This window comes from Cynara cardunculus, assembly GCF_001531365.2.
Source record: "Cynara cardunculus var. scolymus isolate 2C chromosome LG 3, CcrdV1, whole genome shotgun sequence".
NCBI classification, from domain to species: Eukaryota; Viridiplantae; Streptophyta; class Magnoliopsida; order Asterales; family Asteraceae; genus Cynara; species Cynara cardunculus.
This window is the reverse complement of record NC_037530.1, coordinates 38,442,417-38,461,723: the sequence shown is the minus strand read 5'-3', so window position 1 is coordinate 38,461,723 and position 19,307 is coordinate 38,442,417. Positions and strand designations below refer to the sequence as shown.

The 19,307-nt window shown below is 35.7% G+C and overlaps 3 protein-coding genes across 3 annotated transcripts; 2 read left to right on the top strand and 1 right to left on the bottom strand.

Annotated features, from left to right (window-relative positions):
* The first annotated feature begins 3,716 nt into the window (after positions 1-3,716).
* Positions 3,717-5,339, top strand: LOC112510492 (CASP-like protein 3A1). The gene is made up of 3 exons (XM_025115924.1): positions 3,717-4,038; positions 4,234-4,369; positions 5,007-5,339. The coding sequence occupies exons 1-3, from the start codon at positions 3,737-3,739 to the stop codon at positions 5,220-5,222; spliced, it is 654 nt and encodes a 217-aa protein (XP_024971692.1). The 5' UTR covers positions 3,717-3,736; the 3' UTR covers positions 5,223-5,339.
* A 2,543-nt stretch (positions 5,340-7,882) lies between these two features.
* Positions 7,883-8,546, top strand: LOC112509230 (stellacyanin-like). The gene is made up of 2 exons (XM_025114088.1): positions 7,883-8,063; positions 8,149-8,546. The coding sequence occupies exons 1-2, from the start codon at positions 7,883-7,885 to the stop codon at positions 8,544-8,546; spliced, it is 579 nt and encodes a 192-aa protein (XP_024969856.1).
* A 2,152-nt stretch (positions 8,547-10,698) lies between these two features.
* Positions 10,699-18,675, bottom strand: LOC112510313 (probable inactive ATP-dependent zinc metalloprotease FTSHI 2, chloroplastic). The gene is made up of 12 exons (XM_025115681.1): positions 17,100-18,675; positions 15,487-15,659; positions 15,114-15,215; positions 14,856-15,020; positions 14,611-14,751; positions 14,358-14,516; positions 13,941-14,026; positions 13,052-13,130; positions 12,006-12,128; positions 11,862-11,918; positions 11,003-11,256; positions 10,699-10,785 (listed from the first exon to the last, which is right to left on the bottom strand). The coding sequence occupies exons 1-11, from the start codon at positions 18,412-18,414 to the stop codon at positions 11,041-11,043; spliced, it is 2,616 nt and encodes an 871-aa protein (XP_024971449.1). The 5' UTR covers positions 18,415-18,675; the 3' UTR covers positions 10,699-10,785; positions 11,003-11,040.
* Positions 18,676-19,307: the final 632 nt, after the last annotated feature.

Here is a 19,307-nt window from a genome sequence, read left to right as displayed (position 1 = left end):
ACAGTCTTGTATTACATGATCTCAAGTCTCTCTCTATATATGTGTGTGTGTGTGAGAGAGAGAGAGAGAGAGAGAGAGAGAAATAGTTAAGGTGAAAGCATATAAAAATATTTGAATATTTGATAACTTTTAATCTCATTTCTATCCATGAATTGCATTTTAGAAAGTAATTGATACGAGGCATTTCATAAGTATTGACATTCAATTAGAATGATCCAAGAGTGAAGATCTCTTCTTACGCTCTGGAATCTAACCCTATATACACACACACACACACACACACATAGGAGCGGATTCAAACGAGAAGACGGTCAATTTGCAAGAAGGCGAGAAAAAAGAACATGAACGAAGGCATGCTGATGCTCGTTCATTTAACTTAACTGAACAAAAAAATATGCTCATTTTACAAAGCGTACAAAGATTGAATAAAGGTAGATTGAGAGATCATCAACATATCATCAATGACCCAACATATATATATATATATATATATATATATATATAGAGAGAGAGAGAGAGAGAGAGACTTAATAAATTGAGGACTACAAAATTTGCAAGATCCTTGAGAAAATCTATCTTAAGGTTTTGTTTTATATGATTTATTTCCATCCAAGTATGTTTTTTAATGCATCGACTAGCATATATTTGTTTCACAATATGTTCATTTCAATGTATACAGTTCACACTGTAAAACTTTTTACACATATTTTGTTTCACAAACATGTCAAAAAGATTCACATTGTAAACTGAATACATGTGAAACAAACACATTGTGAAACAAACACATTGTGAAACAAATGTAAGATAATCACTACATTAACTTCTAAGCGTAAATGAAAAAAATTCATATGAAATAACACATGATCCAAACAATAATAAGATATCTCACGATTTAGAGAGTTCTAAAAAAATGTCCCATATATATATATATATATATATATGTATGTATGTGTGTGTGTGTGTGTGTGCACGTGTGTATTAGTTGTGTACTCATGCAATACAATTAAACAAAACATAAATTTTGTTATCATAAACGTATAATGGAAAATTAATGTAGTTTTTCTGTAAGAAATCTGAAATTATGTTAGAACAAAATAGAAACAACAATTATTCGTAATCGTATATATCTGCTTATAAATGGTTGAATATGTTATATTGTTTTAATTTTACTTTTAAAGATATATATATTTTGTAAATATGTGTCTCCAAAAAGAAAATATTTTTTGTAATTTTTTTGAACTCTATTTTTATAGAACACTATAGAAAATCTATTGAAAATGAAATAGAGAACATAAATCTCAAATTTTTTTTTATTTTTTTACTTACATTTCAACGCGCCTCTCTCCGAGACAGTACCCAGATCGTTACATTTTTCGTGCAGGTCGAAACTTACCCGACAAAGAATTCCCTGTAAAGAAAAACTTTATCTTTAATAATAAAGATATTATTCTTTTTCGTCTGATAATTAAAAACAGAACAAAAGGATAAACATATAATTATGAAAATAAATATTTATTTCGGGACAAATTAAATTAAAAACATATAAGGAGGGATTTAAATGAGAATATTCATATTTTACAAAATTGTGAGAAATTTTTTGTGTCTCCAAATTATTTAACACATGATTAAAATTAAAAGAAAAGAAAGTAAGCAATTAAGAATAATAATGTGGTTTCATATTAATTATGTAATCATGGTGACTTAATTAACCCTAAAATCATGTACAAATAATATATTCACTGATCACAATGTATCACATGTGATAAGTATGTTGGTTATGCTAATGCATTGACGGTTGTTAACAACAAAATCACATCATTACCACAAACTAATCACATTATAAGATGTCTAAAGTTTATTAAAGGATTATCACAGCAAAATTATATTATTATCACATCATTATTGATAAAAAAAGACGCCAAACATTTGAGGATAAATGCAAAATATATATATATATATATATATATATTGGCCTAATCAAATGAGAACTAATTAGTTTGCAGTAATTGTGAGATTACATGAACCAATCATTTAAGATAATATTTTTCTTAAAATAAAATAGAAGGGTAAATTAGTAATTTAGGTTAATTATTCATTTTGCTATAATTAGTTTAATATTCCAATTTACTTTAATTAGATTTATTACTTTATTTTATATATATAAACACATACACACACATTGACACACAGAGACCAAAATCCGGTGGCCTCTTCCGGCAAGTGATGACCTCCTCCGGTCATCTTGTCCAACCAATACGCCATTTTCGACGACCATCTCCATTCCTCCATCACCGCTATTGATCACTATCTACATCTATATACCTATATACAACGTAGGCGTCATAGTGGTACTACATTTGGTATCACAATGGTTACACGGTTGGTATCACAATGGTACCACAGTTGTTATCATAGTGGTCTCGAAGCTTACTTGGTGTGTTTTGCAGGGGTAGATGGCCTGCTGGGTTTTGGCCCCTGGGCTTTTTGTTGTAAATACATTATATGCTCGATCCGTTAAAGACTTTTTAAGTATAAAAAAAATTGGGGCCCTCCACTTTGATCCAGTCCTCCAGCGGTAGTGCTCTGTGCTCCTCGACGTCGACGGTAAGTCCTCCAGTGGCACCGATGGTTTAATTTGATACAGCTCTTTACATTTGTACGACCAATACAACTCAATCTTAACCGTGCATTTAATTTGATGAATATGTGATTTTATAAGAGTTTTGATTGTTTCATAATATAAAATATTGATCATAATTAATGAACTCTAGTCATATTCTATAAATATTCAAATCATATAAGTGAACTCTCATCACTTCCATAAATATCTTAATTAATTGGGTTGCATTGGTTGTACAAATGGACATGGTTGCATTTGAAATATAACATACATATAATATAACACAGATTGTTGATAAATATTAATTTATTTTTATTCATTCTAATTTTTATTATGGGTTAATTAATTCATAGACTCAGAATTGATCTTGCATTTTTGTATATGAAAAAAATGTTCTTGTTTTAACCTCTAATGGTATATATTTATGTTGTTATGAAAATCTGATATAACACCGAAGGAGAAGAGAGGTGAGTCGATTTGAGGAGCCTAGAAGTGTTCGTGATCCGGTTTAGCCGGTTTAACCCTCCAAACCACAAACCAAACTATAATGTTGGTTTAGACAATTTCCAAACCAAACGGTTTGACAACAACCCACCAAACCGTTCAAACCAGAACACAAAAAAACAATATGGTCCAACTTTTTTAGGCCTCTTATTAATTTTAAATTAAATATAATTAATATATGTATATTTTTGACGATCAATTCAGACTATTTAAAAAACGTTCAAACAACATATTCCTCGAAAAGATTTAACGATTTAACCATTTTTCAGAACATACCGAACCATCGTAGAAACATCAAAAACCGGTTTGATTTAAGTGAGTTCCACCGATTTTAAAGGGTGAAACAGTTTTTTTAAAGATCCATGGAGGAACCATTGGACCAACAACTGCAATATGGGTATCACATTGATTTAGCAGAGCCTCTAATGGCGTCTAGATTCGCGAGCCTCAGATCCAAACAAAAGCTTCATCATTCACGGACCGCCTCCGCCACCGCCACGCGTCTCTACACCCCTTCCATTCCGCCATTTTAAAACCTCCGCATTTACCTCCACAATCTTCACACACGACAAAAACCACCCAGTAAGGCAACTCTGTAGGAGAAAAAGGAAGATGAAGAACGTGCTGAAAACGCCACCTGAAGCTGCCGTACAGTTGCCACCACCTACCACTAAGCTTACACCGGAGGTCGTCGAGAATGGCACCATGACTGGCCCGCCGATGCTGTCGAGCACCGTCAAGAGACGGCTCCCTCGGAACTATGACATGATGTATTTGGCCTTGCGACTTGTTTGCTTATCGGCGTCGGTCGCATCGGTTGTTGTTATGACCACCGCCAAACAGAGATCAACGATCTCACTTTACGGCTTTGATCTCCCTGTTTACTCCAAATGGTCTTTCTCCGATTCCTTTGAGTAAGGCCTCGATCTCCCCATCTTTTTCATGAAGAAAACTCTTGCTTAAATCTCTTTGATGCAAATACAAGTGTATGCATGGAAGGTGTTTGATGGAAAGTTTATGTATAGAGATCACTTGCAATCTTGTTATATTTTTATAAGATTTTCATTGACAAAAAATTGATGAGCTCGAGAATGATTGTTAATGAACAGCTATTTGGTTGGAGTATCAGCATGTGCTGCGCTTCATTCTCTTCTTCAACTGTTCGTGATCTCAAGGATGATGCTAAAGAAATCATCCATCATTTCTTCTAGGAATCATGCTTGGCTTATCTTTGCTGCTGATCAGGTAACGGTTTACAGTCGTATAGACTTGTGAATATGTTGTATTTAGATACGTGAAACCTTATTTGATTACTCGCTAACGGAGTTTTTTAGGAGGGAAGAAGCCGGGGATTCCCAAAAAATGATAATACAAGGAACACCCCTAGTAACCATTCATTTATACAATATGCATATGTACATACAAGTTAATTGAAGTGTTTCTTGTTTTTTATGCACGTATTCATGTTATTCACATATGCATCATGGAAAAATTTCTTACAAGTTTACGTGGCGTTCTCTCATTTGTCCCCTAGTTCACAATAGGACTTAAGTTTGTAACTGAATCTTCCCACACACACATAAGAAATGATAAGAATTCATTTATTATGATTTGAATATTTATGGAAGATTAATATGGTTCATTAATTATGATTAATATTTTATATTAGGAAACAATCAAAACTTCTATAAAATCACATATTCATCAAATGAAATGGACGGTTGAGATTGGGTTTTATTGGTTGTACAAATGTCAAGGGTTGTATAATAACCAACTCCTCTCTCTCTCTCTCTCTATATATATATATATATAAATAAGATACGTTCAAGTTTAGCAAATATAGAACTCTAAATGTTAATATTGGTAACGAATTGATATACAGGTATTTTCATATGCGATGATGAGTGCCGGATCTGCTGCATCGGGTKTTACAAATCTGAATCGAACCGGGATCAAACACTCATCTCTACCCAATTTCTGTAAGCCGTTGCATAGCTTTTGTAATCGTGTTGCGCTTTCTATTGCATTCACGTTCTTCAGTTGCTTCTTGCTCGCCATGTCTGTGGTTCTTGACGTCGTTTGGCTATCTGAATGTTGAAGATCGGCGTACGTATTACCACCCCTCCCGACGTGCTTCTTGTCTCGAATGTTTATTACAATCAATCAATATATCTAAAACCCTTGTTATCGGAACATTAATCAATTTGGTAGTATATGATCCCATTTTTTTGGCTTAGCAAATTAATACCCTTTTTCGAAAGGGACCTTAGTTTAATATCCTCAAGTTCATGCGTGTGATCAATTTTCGGGGTCGTTTACTAAACACTTAACTGGTAAGTGTTTACCGGTAAAATTTAACACTATCACTTACATACCAAGTAAGATTTTAGTTCACCAAAACGACATAGTATGCAACAATTTACCCGGTAAGCGTTTATCGTGGTAAGACTCATAGTCTTTGTCTCTATTTTACCGGGTAACATTTTTGGTCCTTACCATATTCATCCAGTGAGGTATTGTGACTTGGTAAGTGCCCACCCAGATAAATGTTTGGTAAACGTCACATTCAGACTTCCAAAAAAAGAGAAATAATTCATAAATGTATTGCAGGCCATCTTGAAATTAATGTGGTTGACAAATGGTTTGGTTTCTTGTGTTATTTTAGAGTTACTTTTCTAGCCATTGCGTTATAATTTTTTTAGCGTGAATTTCACTGGTGTTATAAATGATCTGCGTTTATGTTGATGGTCGTTAAATTTTCAATTTCATAACATTCATGATCTCTAAAGTTAACACCGTTAGTTGGCAATAACTATGAGAGATAAATCAATCTTTGGACAAACTACAAAGTCGAAAAGCATATAAAAGTCATTTTATCTATTTAAAATAAATATAAAGATATTTATTAGGGCATTTTAGTAACTTTGATTAATCGTCAAAGTGATGGACAAAACCCTTCTTAAAGAAAGTAGTGCACGTGAGAATATGTGAAACCCCGTTATATTACTTCTTAAAAGAGCATAGAGAGAATAGAAATTTGTACATATATTGAAGAAAAATGGTTCAAATACAATGGATGTAGTTATATTACTTCTTAAACCGGATCCACATTTAAAACGAATCTTAAAACAAACCATAGAGTGTTAGGGTTACCTTTTAGAATTGATGTTGGTTCTGAAAGAACAGTTAGAAATCAACGTAGATTCCACAAACAAACTTCTGGTCTACTGGGTGCTAGCCCAAAACCCTAATATAGCATGTGTTTTATAGAAAATAAAGAAAATGATTCTTTTCTATTTTGCCGGTAATCTCTGATCTAAAAGATAAGTTGATTAACCTTTTACACTTAGGCTTATCACTGTATTTATAGTTAGTTTACCTGAGTTATAAACTACTATAAAACCTAATCATGGGTTGAGCTTGTCATTATCCTTAAACCCATAAACTCTAATTTGATCCTTTAAGGTTTAGTAAAAAGTCTAGACCTAGAAAACATCCTTGTGGTTTTCATTTTGCTCTGAAAGTGGTTCGGTTAGAGGGAGGGACAATTTCGTCTTTTATCCCATTTTCTTAATTTTATTTTAAAAACTTAATAAATTATATATATGGTTCCGCCCTTTGAAACCCTGCACCAGTGACTCTCCTTCCCCCTTGTCGTCCCACCACCGACGTCGACTCCAACGCCGATGTCAACAAACAATCACCATCGTCTTCCTCTACTCCTATCTCCTACATGATTCCCATATCAATATATACTTTTCAAAATTTTAACCTCATTCTCAAAATTTTCAACTACGAGTATTTGCACATGCATGTATATTATATTGATATTTTTTTTACCTATTTTAAAACGTTTACAATCTATTACTATATATATATATATATAGAGAGAGAGAGAGGACGTTTCAAATGCAACCCATTACATTTGTACAACTAATGCAACTCAATTAATTGAGATATTTGTGAAAATGATGAAAGTTCATTTATTATGATTTGAATATTTATAGAAGATTATTAGGGTTCATTAAGTATGATCAATTCTTTATATTAAGAAACAATCATAACTTTTATGAAATTACATATTCATCAAATTAAATGGACAGTTGAGATTGAGTTGTATTAGTTGTACAAATGTAAAGAGTTGCATAATAACCTCTCTCTATATATATATATATATATATAATTTCTTAAACTTTACATTTAAAAACTACATTTGAATGTTTGCAAGCTTTATTATTTACAATTAAAAACCTTAAACATTCCATGCATTACCTGAAAACGAAAATAATCACTAAAAATTTGTACGTAATGACAAGTTTTCATATATTAACTTAAAGTTGGTATAAAACTGATATCAACATATATCAACCTAAAAGAAGTTGATATCATTTAAGTTGGTACCAAATATAATTGATTGATATATGATATAAGATTTTGTATATCAATCCCACATTCCCAACCCTAGATTTGACTGGGCCAGGCCCAATACTCTGAGGTATTTGAAGTTGAAGATGTGATTGTGAGCCCACTTGGCCCATTATCTTAAAACTAACCGTTTCTAAATTCGAAGCGTCAAAACTTCCGGCATCAGACCCTCACGTTCTCACGTTCACACCCCCACCACCTTCTTCTTCTCCCTCCAAAAACTTCATTCAATTCAATCTATATATATAATCATCAACCCCTTCAATGGCAACTCCCATTTTGCAAGCACAAACTACTCCCATTACCACTTTCTGTGCTTGCAAACCCAAGAAAATGGCGTCTTCTACTTCTTTTGCTCTTCTTTTCTTAGCAATCGCCACCGCCACAACCACTGCTGCTGCCAAGGAATTCCAGGTCGGAGACGCCGTTGGGTGGCGAATACCAGCCACCAACGAAACTGAACTCTACAATGTCTGGGCTTCAAGAAGGCGTTTCCATATCGGCGATTCCCTTCGTCGGTTTCCGTTCTTCTTTCACCCACCTTTCCTTGACTACTGATTTACACCATTTTTAACCATCTTTTTCTCTTTCTGTTACAGGGTTTCATTACAAGACTGATTCGGTGGTGGTGGTTGAAAAATGGGGGTTTTACCACTGTGATTCAAGCAATCCGTTATCGTTTTTCAATGATGGTAATACCCTCATCAATCTTGACAAAGTGGGTACGATTTATTTCATAAGTGGGAACGCCGATCGTTGCAATAAAGGCCAGAGAATGACTGTGAAGGTGATGAATCTCCACCAGTTTCCTCCATCAATCGCGCCATCAATCGCCATTCCGCCACAAAACAACCCTTACTACGCCATGTCTCCTTCTCCTTCGCCATCTCACCTCTCGGGTTCGGGTACTTCATCGGATTCTGGGCCGGTTGCTTCAGTTTCTGCATCGATCATGGTTCTTATTGTTGGACTTGGTTTGTGGTTGGTGCAGCCATAGGTTCTGGTTCTGGTTATTGTTTTCTGAGTCGTTTTAACAATTATGTTCCTTTTATTGGTCAAGAAACTTGGTTGCTTTCATTTGTGTTTAGTAGGTTTGAATTAAGTAATTGGGTGCCTTTGTATCTTTTGTTATTTATCTGGATTCTATTTCAATCTTGTTTTGATTTGATTGTATTGATTTAGAACATGAACTACTGGGATTCCATCACTGTGCTTAAATCAGTAAAGATCTTGAAATCTTGAAATCATAACATAACATAAAAAGTTCACACCATCGAGGAAGATCTTGAAATCTTGATTTTTGACCATAAAAGATGCTCATGGGTGATTTATATCAGATCATAGGGGATGAAATCCTTTTGTTTCGGAATCATGAATACCCGAGTTTGTCGAGAGTGAAATGGTATGAAGGTTCATTTCACGACCGGCTTTTACCATCAACTGTCGTCGTCTTGTCTTTCGCCGTCTACATTTCGATAATCGGTGCCTAATGGACATAACCTCCGGCTCCGAGTCCCATAGCAGGTTTCCGTTTATAGCGGCTAAGTGCAACGGTGTGTAGCCATTGTTGCTGAATTGTGAAGCTTGGTCGGGATCCGTTCTTAAGAGCATCGTTGCAATCTCCAATTGTCCACTTCTGCAAGCACAATGCAACGCCAAAGGTCCGTTTATGTCCTTTCTCTAGGCAAGATCCGCGCACTTTTCTAGCAACCTCTTGGCGATATCTGCATCACCAATACGAACGAAAATGCTAAACAGCGCAGGTTTTCTCTCTCCATTCTGTAGCCATCTTTTCAACTTATTGATCGAAATAACTGAGATTACACAAGTAGTACTTAAACAACTTGCATAACCCACTTTTTTCTATATAATACACATAAAAATTACGCAAGCTTATGAGGTTTGTTTTTAAAATCCTTTTTGGTCGAAATCAATCCTTACGTATCATGGGTTGTTTGTTTACCTCTTAATAGTTCTATTAAGAGGCATCATTTGGATCCTTAAGAGGTGAATCTTGTTTGGCAAAAAAAAATCTGCTTCTTAATACCCTCCGAATGATTTTGTATCATTGCCCTCCTTAACCATTCACGGCCATAATTTCATTGTAAACAGTTATATTTTATAATCGTTTTGTACCAAACCATTTAGCAACTAATAAACAACCCCTTAAACTATGGCTATTTGAGGAAGTGAATTCCCGATATGACTAAAAATTGGGCATTTTGGACAATTTCCTTGATCGAAATACGAAATTATATTTAACAGGAGTTATCGATGATCGCTTAAGCTCGCTACCTGTGGGCCTTCTGAGGCTGCTACATGAAGACATGGTGCATCGTCTAAGATGGTCAACAACCAACCAGAAGGAAATGAGTTAATCAACAATGGCAAGATGCCCATAACTACATGCCAAGAACAAAGCACTCTGGTTTTGACAATCGAGCTAGCTAGCCACCCATTGGTTAGCAGCTTGACCACCCTCATGTCCATTGCGACAAGCTTCACGGGAACAACGAGATGATGACATTAACAAGAGATCAATAAGGGGTTTCACCAATGGTGGAGTGGGGTGTCGGCCGTGGGAACAACGAGATGATGACGGAGACGGGATTTTATATCTGGCCGGAGATATGGTTTTAGATATAGTCGGATATGGTAGTGGTTAGTGACGGGGAAGAAGGCATGGCAGGTGGCGGCCGATGACAGAGGAGGAAGACGAAGATAATAGTGATCGATGATGGTGGAGGGATAGCGGTGGTTGTTTTCATCGCCGACGGTTCAATTGAATCAAGTCTCTAAACCATGAAATACATCTTATTTTGGGTATCGTACTTCCAAAACTTCCATTTTGGTTCCTATGACGTAAAGTTTTAAAGATTTAAGTATCCGATTGAAAAATTAACATATTACCATGCTGATGTGCGAGTGATGTGGTATCCGATTGATGTTTCAACAAATCATACTGAGTTGTCGAGACAAGACATACATAAAACTGATCTGGACACTCACGGTTATCCAAAATATTTCTCTAATATAAGATTAGTTCCATCTCATTTGTATATATTTTAAAAATACATCTAAAACTGAATACACATTACATTTCTATGCCAAAAAACACTACTTCACTACAAAACTTCAGAAAACCAATAACCGAACCAACCACCTCTGTTCTAACAATTATTTCAATGTCAAATTCAGACTCTCCTTTCAGATAGCACCAAATTCACTTCTTCAACCTACACACAAAACCATCGTTCCGTTCATCGTTAACCACAAAATGAAGGAAGTTAAATAGGAAGGTGTAACGGAACTCCTCAGAGCTCAATGCAGCAGTCTGACCCAATAACTTTCAAATCAAGTTAAAATCATGGTGAAAGTTACTGGTAATCCACAACTTTGAGCTTACAAGGAGCTCACAAATATAATTTTCTGTCTTGTAAGACGGGTTGTTACATTTAAGACGTTCAAAATCTTTGTCAAGCTTTGTTCCGTCACGTGCTGGCCTGATTAGCTTCTTCTTTCTGCTTCACGACCATCGATTGCATCTGTGCACGTTTTATAGCCCTGATATCTAGTATGCTTGGCGGACTCGGTTGAACGCAGCCATGCAACTCGACTAGATTCATGAATTCTTGCTTGTTCAGACTTCTCTTCTCAACAAGTGCATCAACAACGGCATCCATGAGTTTCCTATTTTGCTCAAGTATCTGAAATTATTTTCAAGCAAATGGAATCATAAAATGACCATCAAGTAGTGCCATATACATATATATATACATATATATTAGTAAGATAGCAAGATATGCACAAATAGTAAGAAATGCACATGCGCATACAAGTAATTGAAAATGTTTCATGGTTTCTATACACATGTGGATACTAATTACTTACAACGTACTTGTATGCACATGTGCATACCATACATACGAATGTTACTAGGGTGTTCCCCAGTTTTTTATTCTTTTGTGGTTTTCTCCAGAATCTGACCATCTCCCTCCTGCCCCTCTCTATACATAGGGGGAGGTTCAAAAGAGAAGCTAAACATTTTACGAGAAGGCGAAAAGGTTCAATATCATATATGATTACATGCATGATACATAAGTTTAATCATCTATAATTAAACGTATATTGCATTGACAATACATAGACGCTTCATCATATATAATTAAACACACCCAAAGAAGTGTAATTATATATGATATTGAAACTTGTTGCCTTCTCGCAAAATGTTTTAACTTCTCGCATGATCCTTCCCCTCTCTCTCTCTCTCTCTCTATATATATATATATATATATATATAAACATGTTATACCTTTTTTGCACGTTCGTAACTCGTATTCATGATCCGCAATGCCTCAGTATCAATGTCCTAATTTTCAGATTTTCAATCAGATATAGAATGAAAATATAATGTATCAAAATGGTCACAGATTGGAAAAGGATCCCAAATCAGTACATTAATTCGATCCGCAGCCCAGGAGATAGGTACACCATAATAACTGTCTGTAAGGCCACCAAGAACAAGTGCCCGTGCAGCTGACCTAGCAATGTCTGCTGCTTCAGCCCATATTGTACTCAACTGCAGAGTTTAAATTCATCAGTCACAGGATAGGGGGAAAATGGATTTTTGAATTATACAGCTTCTATATATATAAGGTCAGGTTCAGGGGAAAACCACAAAAAAGAATTGAGAAAGACCCTAGTAACCATTCATCTTGGTATGCATATGTGCATATAAGTAATCTGTAACATGCACACTTACATACAACCAAAGAAACATCTTCAATTACTTGTATGCATATGCTGCATACCGTACATATTAGCAGATATTAGGGTGTTCCTTAGTTTTTCTTTTCTTTTTATGGGGTTTTCCCCAAAACCTCACCCTCTTTCTATATATATATATATATAGGGGAGCGTTCAAATAAAAACCACCCAATTTGTACAAACCGTGAGGTTTTCATTTGATCGCTACTCTCTCTCTATATATATAGATATGTATATATAAAACGAGATGTATCAATGGAAAGTAATGCTAGAAAAAATCATCCAGACAGTGTAAAACATGTAAATACATAATTTTGTTACTTTAATTTCCTGAAACATAATCATAACATTAATCAAGCTTCTGGAGGAGAAATAATTTTTCCAGATAACTCCATCCACTGTCAAGAATATTTCAATTTGGAGCAAGTACATAGTTTAATAAACAATTGATGACAGGAATGATATTTAAAAATTTCCTTTCTAATACAACAAACATTACTGATCCATAAACATATATTAATGACGGATCTCACAGTTACATATTCGGATAAATTCAACACACATACTGAACATATGTGAAAATTATGCTCATAACCTTTGCTAGAATGATAGAATCATATTTAGAAAAGCTAAAAATTTACAAGATTGTTGAAGGGGAATCTTTTTCAGAGACACCCTAAAAAAGGTCCACACTTTTAGAGATACAAAACACCTATAGAATTAAGGTGTTCTCACCTGACCCTTGCCATGCCAAATCTCATCAGCTGCCCGTGGTGCTAGTTGAACAGTAATGTGATCTAACATCGACTGCCGACTGTATGAGATCATTGGGAAAAGGGAACTGATATTAGACAAAAGCTGGATATGAATAGGCCAACAGAATGACAGTCAATTTTCTTGTACATCTTACAAACCCAACCATTACAGAATCGTATCATGTTCCTTTGACTTGACCAAAAAAAAACACAGCTACTAGTTACTCCTGGTCTAGAATTAGTATCTCACTTTCAGTTATCGCACATTTCAAAGAGTCTTAGGCTCTATATTTAGATAACAAGATGACATCAAATACTCATCATTTCGTAACTAATCGCCAAAATAGTATCCTTAAGAAGTTGCCATTTTGCTTTGACATAAAAGATGTAGAACTTGTCTATCAATTTGCATGACTGTAAAGTCTAGAACTTATCACAGGTAGGAGTTGTTTGGTTGGTTTTCTATCAAGTCCAGTATGAATAAAGTTGTCTGTATGGATTAGCCTGTCTTTATAGATTGAGGAATTTTTTGTCTGGGAGAGTTTTCTCATTGATGGAAGAAGCGTGTTTTTTAATTCGAAGGGGCATGTTTGGAAAAAAAAAATTGACTTTCTAGATAAAGCTCCCCCTAGAAGCTTACCGAATAAGCTACTTTCTATATCATTATGTCACTGCCACTACAAACAGTCATGTATAGCTGACTGGATAAGCTGTGAGTCACATTAAGCTTATTAAGCTGCTAACAAAAGGCCCATAGTTTATCTAATTTCGTTGTATATCTTGTTAAGCAAAGTAACATCATTGCCAAGCAGAAAGTCCAATTGAAAGCTGAGAGCAACAAGAACTTAGCAATGACAAGGAATCCACACCTCATAAATCCTTGCTCAAATTTGATGAGATCCATTTTCACCCGCACATAGCCCAATTCCCTACCAGCTCTTGGAGCAATATTAATCTGTTCAAAACAAATGTTACTAAAATTAGAAGTCACTCAAATACAACACAAAATCAAACAACATAAAGGAGGTACGCAAAACTGTGGGTGAAAGTGATTCTCATGAATCATATCAGCTATACACACACACACATATATATGTATACGTAAATCACATGATTATCATCCAACATAAGGAACGAATGAAAGCTAGCAAATGCAGGTTCGAAGATGAGGTTTTTAGAAAAATAGCATTTTCTTCCTCTTATCTAGATGAAAAAGAAGAGAACCAAAGCAGCGCTACTATTATATTACACCCTAAATGATATCAAGTGAAGGTTGAGAACCATACAAATTCAATATTCTTAAGATCATGGAAATTCATTGCGACAACAGCCATAGCTGCTTCATTGATAGCCACTTGCCTCCAAATTTCAGGGCTCCTATCCTTCTTATCAAGCATTCCTCTTTCTTCTATTTGTGCAGATTGTAACAAGTCATCTGTGGTGATCTGTGTCAGTAGTATCATGTTGACATTAGAATTGATCCCGAACATGCATCGGTTGCTAGGTACTTATTACATAACTTAAATGCTTATAGAATACCTCAGTTCTTCCTTCACGCATCATGTTAATTGCAGCAACCTCGACGATATTAGCTAACTCAGCACCAACCATTCCCTCAGCCATACCCGCAACAGCCGCATAGTCCACATCTTCAGCCATTGGTTTCTTACGAGCATGCACCTACTCCATTAGTAAGAAGAAACGTACATGATAGTTAGACCCAAAGAGTATACCGAGAAACAATATCGAAATAGATAACTGTCCCTTAAACAATTTAATCAAACCTTCAAAATCTCAATCCGTCCTATTAGGCCTGGTTTAGGTATAAATATTTTTCTATCAAAGCGCCCTGGTCTCACAAGTGCAGGATCCAGGATATCTGGTCTGTTCGTGGAAGCAATAGTGATCACGTTTCCTCTGCCTTCGAATCCATCTAAGCATACAAGAAGCTGAAGTATAGGCAGAACTTAACTTTAACGCATGTTCAAACTAATCATTTAATGCCATGTAATGGCTTAATAGTATGATATAATCAATATCACCTGATTTAGAGTTGCATCACGTTCTTGTCCACCAGAACCCTTTATTAAACCACGTTCCCTTCCAACGGCATCCAGTTCATCAATAAAGACAACAGATGGAGCCTGTGAGAATTGATCATAAACATTCTCATGGTAAGGTTTAGCCAAAATCAGCAATTCAGTTGGAATAAAAAGTAAGCATGATACAAAGATTTTGAAATAAATGAACCCAGATACAAACTATACACGGAATCATACACCTAATTACAGAGTTGTACTAGACCCACCGAGGTGGGCCTACAACACCGAGCAACAAAATTGACAGTACGAAATAAGATTAAAAAACGAAAATGAATGAAGTTGAGTGCAAGTAAAACCAGAAAAAAAATCTCACACTCTCCCTTGCTTCTTGATAGAGTGCTCGGACACGTGATGCACCAACTCCAACGTATATTTCCACAAACTGGGATGCAGAAATAGAAAAAAAGTTTACACCTGCCTCACCAGCAACTGCTTTTGCTAACAAAGTCTTTCCCACTCCGGGTGGGCCACAAAGAAGTATACCGCCTGATAGAAGTATACAACATAACATCTCAAAAGATAATAAAGTTACAAAAGCAAACTGCACAAAACAAGATGACACTAGAATGGTTGAGCAAGCTCTCACGGAAAAGATGATTGGAATTTGCTTGCAAAGTAAAAGCTTACACTCAAAAAGCTGTTGAAATAAATAACTAAATTGCATTATTGTTTGGTAGTAAATCCCTAATTAACAAACAGGAAAGCTATCATTGATGGGACTATCAAGGTCAGATGAGCAGGGGAAAATTGAGATGAAGAGTTGCAAGAATAAGAAGCAAATGCAATTATTACCATTTACCAAAGTTAATTAAAACACAATCTCAAACAAAATATTAGAAAATTAATGAATTTAATAACGAAAGACTTGGCTTTTGAAGACTGAACAACTCTACACCAGCATCTAAGCATCTTTAAGTTGGCAGTCAAAATCATGTTTTCAAGCAGTGTTCTGAATGGCCACTTAAACGATTGCCTAGGCATTCAGCAACCCCCCATCGATCCGATTAGTTCTGGCCGCCTAGACATCCACTATTCTAGTTATCACTTCAAAAAATAAGCAGACTATTATCAACTTCTCTCAAGTCTCAACTTGGAGGTAGTATTTCCCATCGATCCCGAGAGCAATAAGAGCAATGCAAATAATGAAATCTGTTGTTTAAGAAAATGATTGCATCAAAAGAGTATAATATTGTAATATTAATCATCATTAATCTATAGTTAATTATCTTTTGCGTATTAAGATGAATCATGTGTCCCCTTAGTCATCCGCTTAATCCTTGCTTAGACGATCAAGCTCTAGAAGGTCACCCATTTTCTAGAGTACCAATACAGTATTTGCTAGAACAATTTCATAAGAGAATCAATTTTTGAGACAAACATAACTGTTATAGAGGCCAACACAGCCGAAATTATCAACACTACAACTATTAGCTCTAAGTATGCAGAATAAGAAGGCATGTAACTTCGAAGCAACACAAATGCAACAGCTTGAAGGTTCCTTCAGAATGCAATTTGGTTTTTGTTCCTATTCGAATCCATAGTAGGGGCGCATAGTACAGTATGATGCTTTTCAAGGCATTGTCAATAGTCTCAGATAATGGTAACACCTGATGTATGGATCTGAAATCTCTCAGCAACATGATATGCTTCGAATGTAGCCATACAGATAATAAATCACAGCAGAACACAAGCGACCCGCACAACCAACATATAAAAAGTTAAGATTGTTAACATTCTCATTAAGTGGGAGGTATTCTTTGAAATGAGAAAATAATATGTGCCTTCCTCCAATCTCTTACCATCGAAACATAAGCATATGAAATTGACAGTTTTTTTAGTCACGAGCAATTGAACATTTATATCCAAGGCACACAATGTTAGCCAAAATCCAAAAGCCGCTAATCTAACATAATCTGATAGGTGTACCTGGTATTTTGACTCCTCGCCTGCGGTATATTTCCCCATGTGTGAAGAACTTCACAATCTCCTCCAGCTCAAGTCGTATTTTCCCAAGCCCAGCAACATCTGTGAACTTCACATCCACATCTTTTTCTAAGTACTGAGAAAGTTTCTTTTTTGCACGGCGAACCCGAGCACCAGATTTCATAAACTGTGCAGCCATCTTCATGTAGGGGTTATCCTCACCCTGTTTTCCTTCTTCCTCCTCATCGTCTTCAAGTCCTGCCATCCCCCTCTCTAAGTCCCTCATTTTCCTCTTCTCCTCGGCTTCGGCTTTCTCAATCTTCAACCTATCCTCATAATCCTTTTTCTGCTTCTTATAATTTAAAACCACAGTCTTGTAGAATAGGAAAAAAAACAACAAGCCAACGCCCAATGTAACATTGGAGTCACCAGCCAGTTTCCTCCACATGATAGACCCACGGTAGTATTTACCACGAGCTAACTGTATGGACTGCTCGTTTCTAAGCTTTTGTTCGTCCATCTTCTTCTTCCTCTCTTCCATCTTCTTCTGTGCTCTCTTTGCCTTCTCCATATTTGTCACTTCTTTCTTCCTATTCAACATTTCGTTAATCCGACTCTTCTTCAGCTCCTCCCTTGCCTTCCTCAACTCCAACACCTTCTTTGACTGTGGTTTCGGCTTCACAATTGAATACATCCACAAAGGTACTCTCGATAAAAACCCTAAAAAGGGACGGGGTACATCTGGCATCTTAACTGGGGGAGTATACGCTTGAACACATATCGAATCAATCTCCAATGCATCCCATGATTCCCAAAACTTTTTATCACTCTCTACCGATGGCACCACAACTCTAGCAACCTTCGAATCCTCTAAAACGGCTAAAACAACTACAGGCCTTTCCTTCAACCCTTTACCAGGGGGTTTAATTATGTGCTTAAGCTTTCCATCGCGTTTCAGATCCAAAATATCAGTATATGGAATTCGTTTAGCCACAACAGGTAGCCCTTGTGACCATTTATTCCACTCTTGGGGCGTTAATGCATCCACTTTTTTTGGAGAACGCTTTTTTTGCGAAACTTTTGCTGCTAATACAGGCTGGGGTAGCGAAGCTGATATTATTGTTAAAGTTACAGAGATTTGGAGCAAATTCAACGCAATTTTCTTAGTTTTTGATTCTTCCTCAGTTTCTAAGTTACAATGATGACATGTAATTGATGAATTAACGTTAGCTGAGTATCTAATTCTTCGAGATTGTAGTCGACGTGATAAGGAAATTGGGGGGAACAACGATGAAGCGGGAATACAATGAGATGCCATGGAAATTGAGTACAAAAACTAGAGAGAGAGAGAGAGATTGAACGACCGTATTACGTTACTGTGTTGATTGAAGAAAGCGAGTCCAGTGCTTAGGCTAGGGTTTTGCCGGAGCAGATTAGGGCTTTTTATACCTCATGATGCCGCCATCCTCAATCAATACCAGTCGGCACTCAGCAATGCACCAGAAAGAATCGAGCAGTCTTCCTGTTCAAGATGAAATTGCTCTGTAAATTTGCAGAGGAACAGAAGGGAGGCCGGAGTTCTGGCCGGCGTGAACTTTTTGGAGGATGATTTGTAGATAGGTTCCATTTTAGCAGGTTATTTATTTTCAAAACATATTTTATTTAAATGCGACGAAATATAAACTTTTGAATAAATAAATGAATATTTTGTAAATTATATATATCGAGGGTTGTTTGGGATTGCTTATAAAAATAATTTATTGACTTATTACATGTGACATCTGTAATAAGCATTTTTAAGTGTTTGGATAAATAATTTATACCGGTGTCAAACCGGTAATAAAAAGTTTTTGAAGAAGTTAAATCATTTGGACTTATAATAAGTTGATAAATACTTTTGTAGAAAAAACATAAGTTGTTTCAAATAAGCAATCCCAAACACCCCCTTAAATATCTTTTTATAGGTCAAGTTTATTCATACCCCTCTTATACGAGCTATATGTTATTGAGTAGGGGTATAAAATGTGCAACGCTGCCTACTAACATGTTAAATATGAGTTTTTGAACAGAATCCGAAAAATTTCGGAGCTAATTTTACTTGCATTCGGGCCTGATTTATATAGACATATGAACCAAGTTGCCTAATGGAGTTGACCAATGAAGTAGCATTTCCTATGTAATTTTCCTTTAAAAAGACATAAAAATTAAGCT

What these genes read in the sequence shown, in the direction of transcription:
- LOC112509230 (XM_025114088.1), top strand. Translation starts at nt 7,883, where the DNA reads ATGGCGTCTTCTACTTCTTTTGCTCTTCTTTTCTTAGCAATCGCCACC. An exon ending in CCATATCGGCGATTCCCTTC is followed by an intron (nt 8,064 to 8,148) that starts GTCGGTTTCCGT and finishes TTTCTGTTACAG; the next exon opens with GGTTTCATTACAAGACTGAT.
- LOC112510313 (XM_025115681.1), bottom strand. Translation starts at nt 18,414, where the DNA reads ATGGCATCTCATTGTATTCCCGCTTCATCGTTGTTCCCCCCAATTTCC. An exon ending in GCGAGGAGTCAAAATACCAG is followed by an intron (nt 15,660 to 17,099) that starts GTACACCTATCA and finishes TACTTCTATCAG; the next exon opens with GCGGTATACTTCTTTGTGGC. An exon ending in TGCGTGAAGGAAGAACTGAG is followed by an intron (nt 14,517 to 14,610) that starts GTATTCTATAAG and finishes CTACTGACACAG; the next exon opens with ATCACCACAGATGACTTGTT.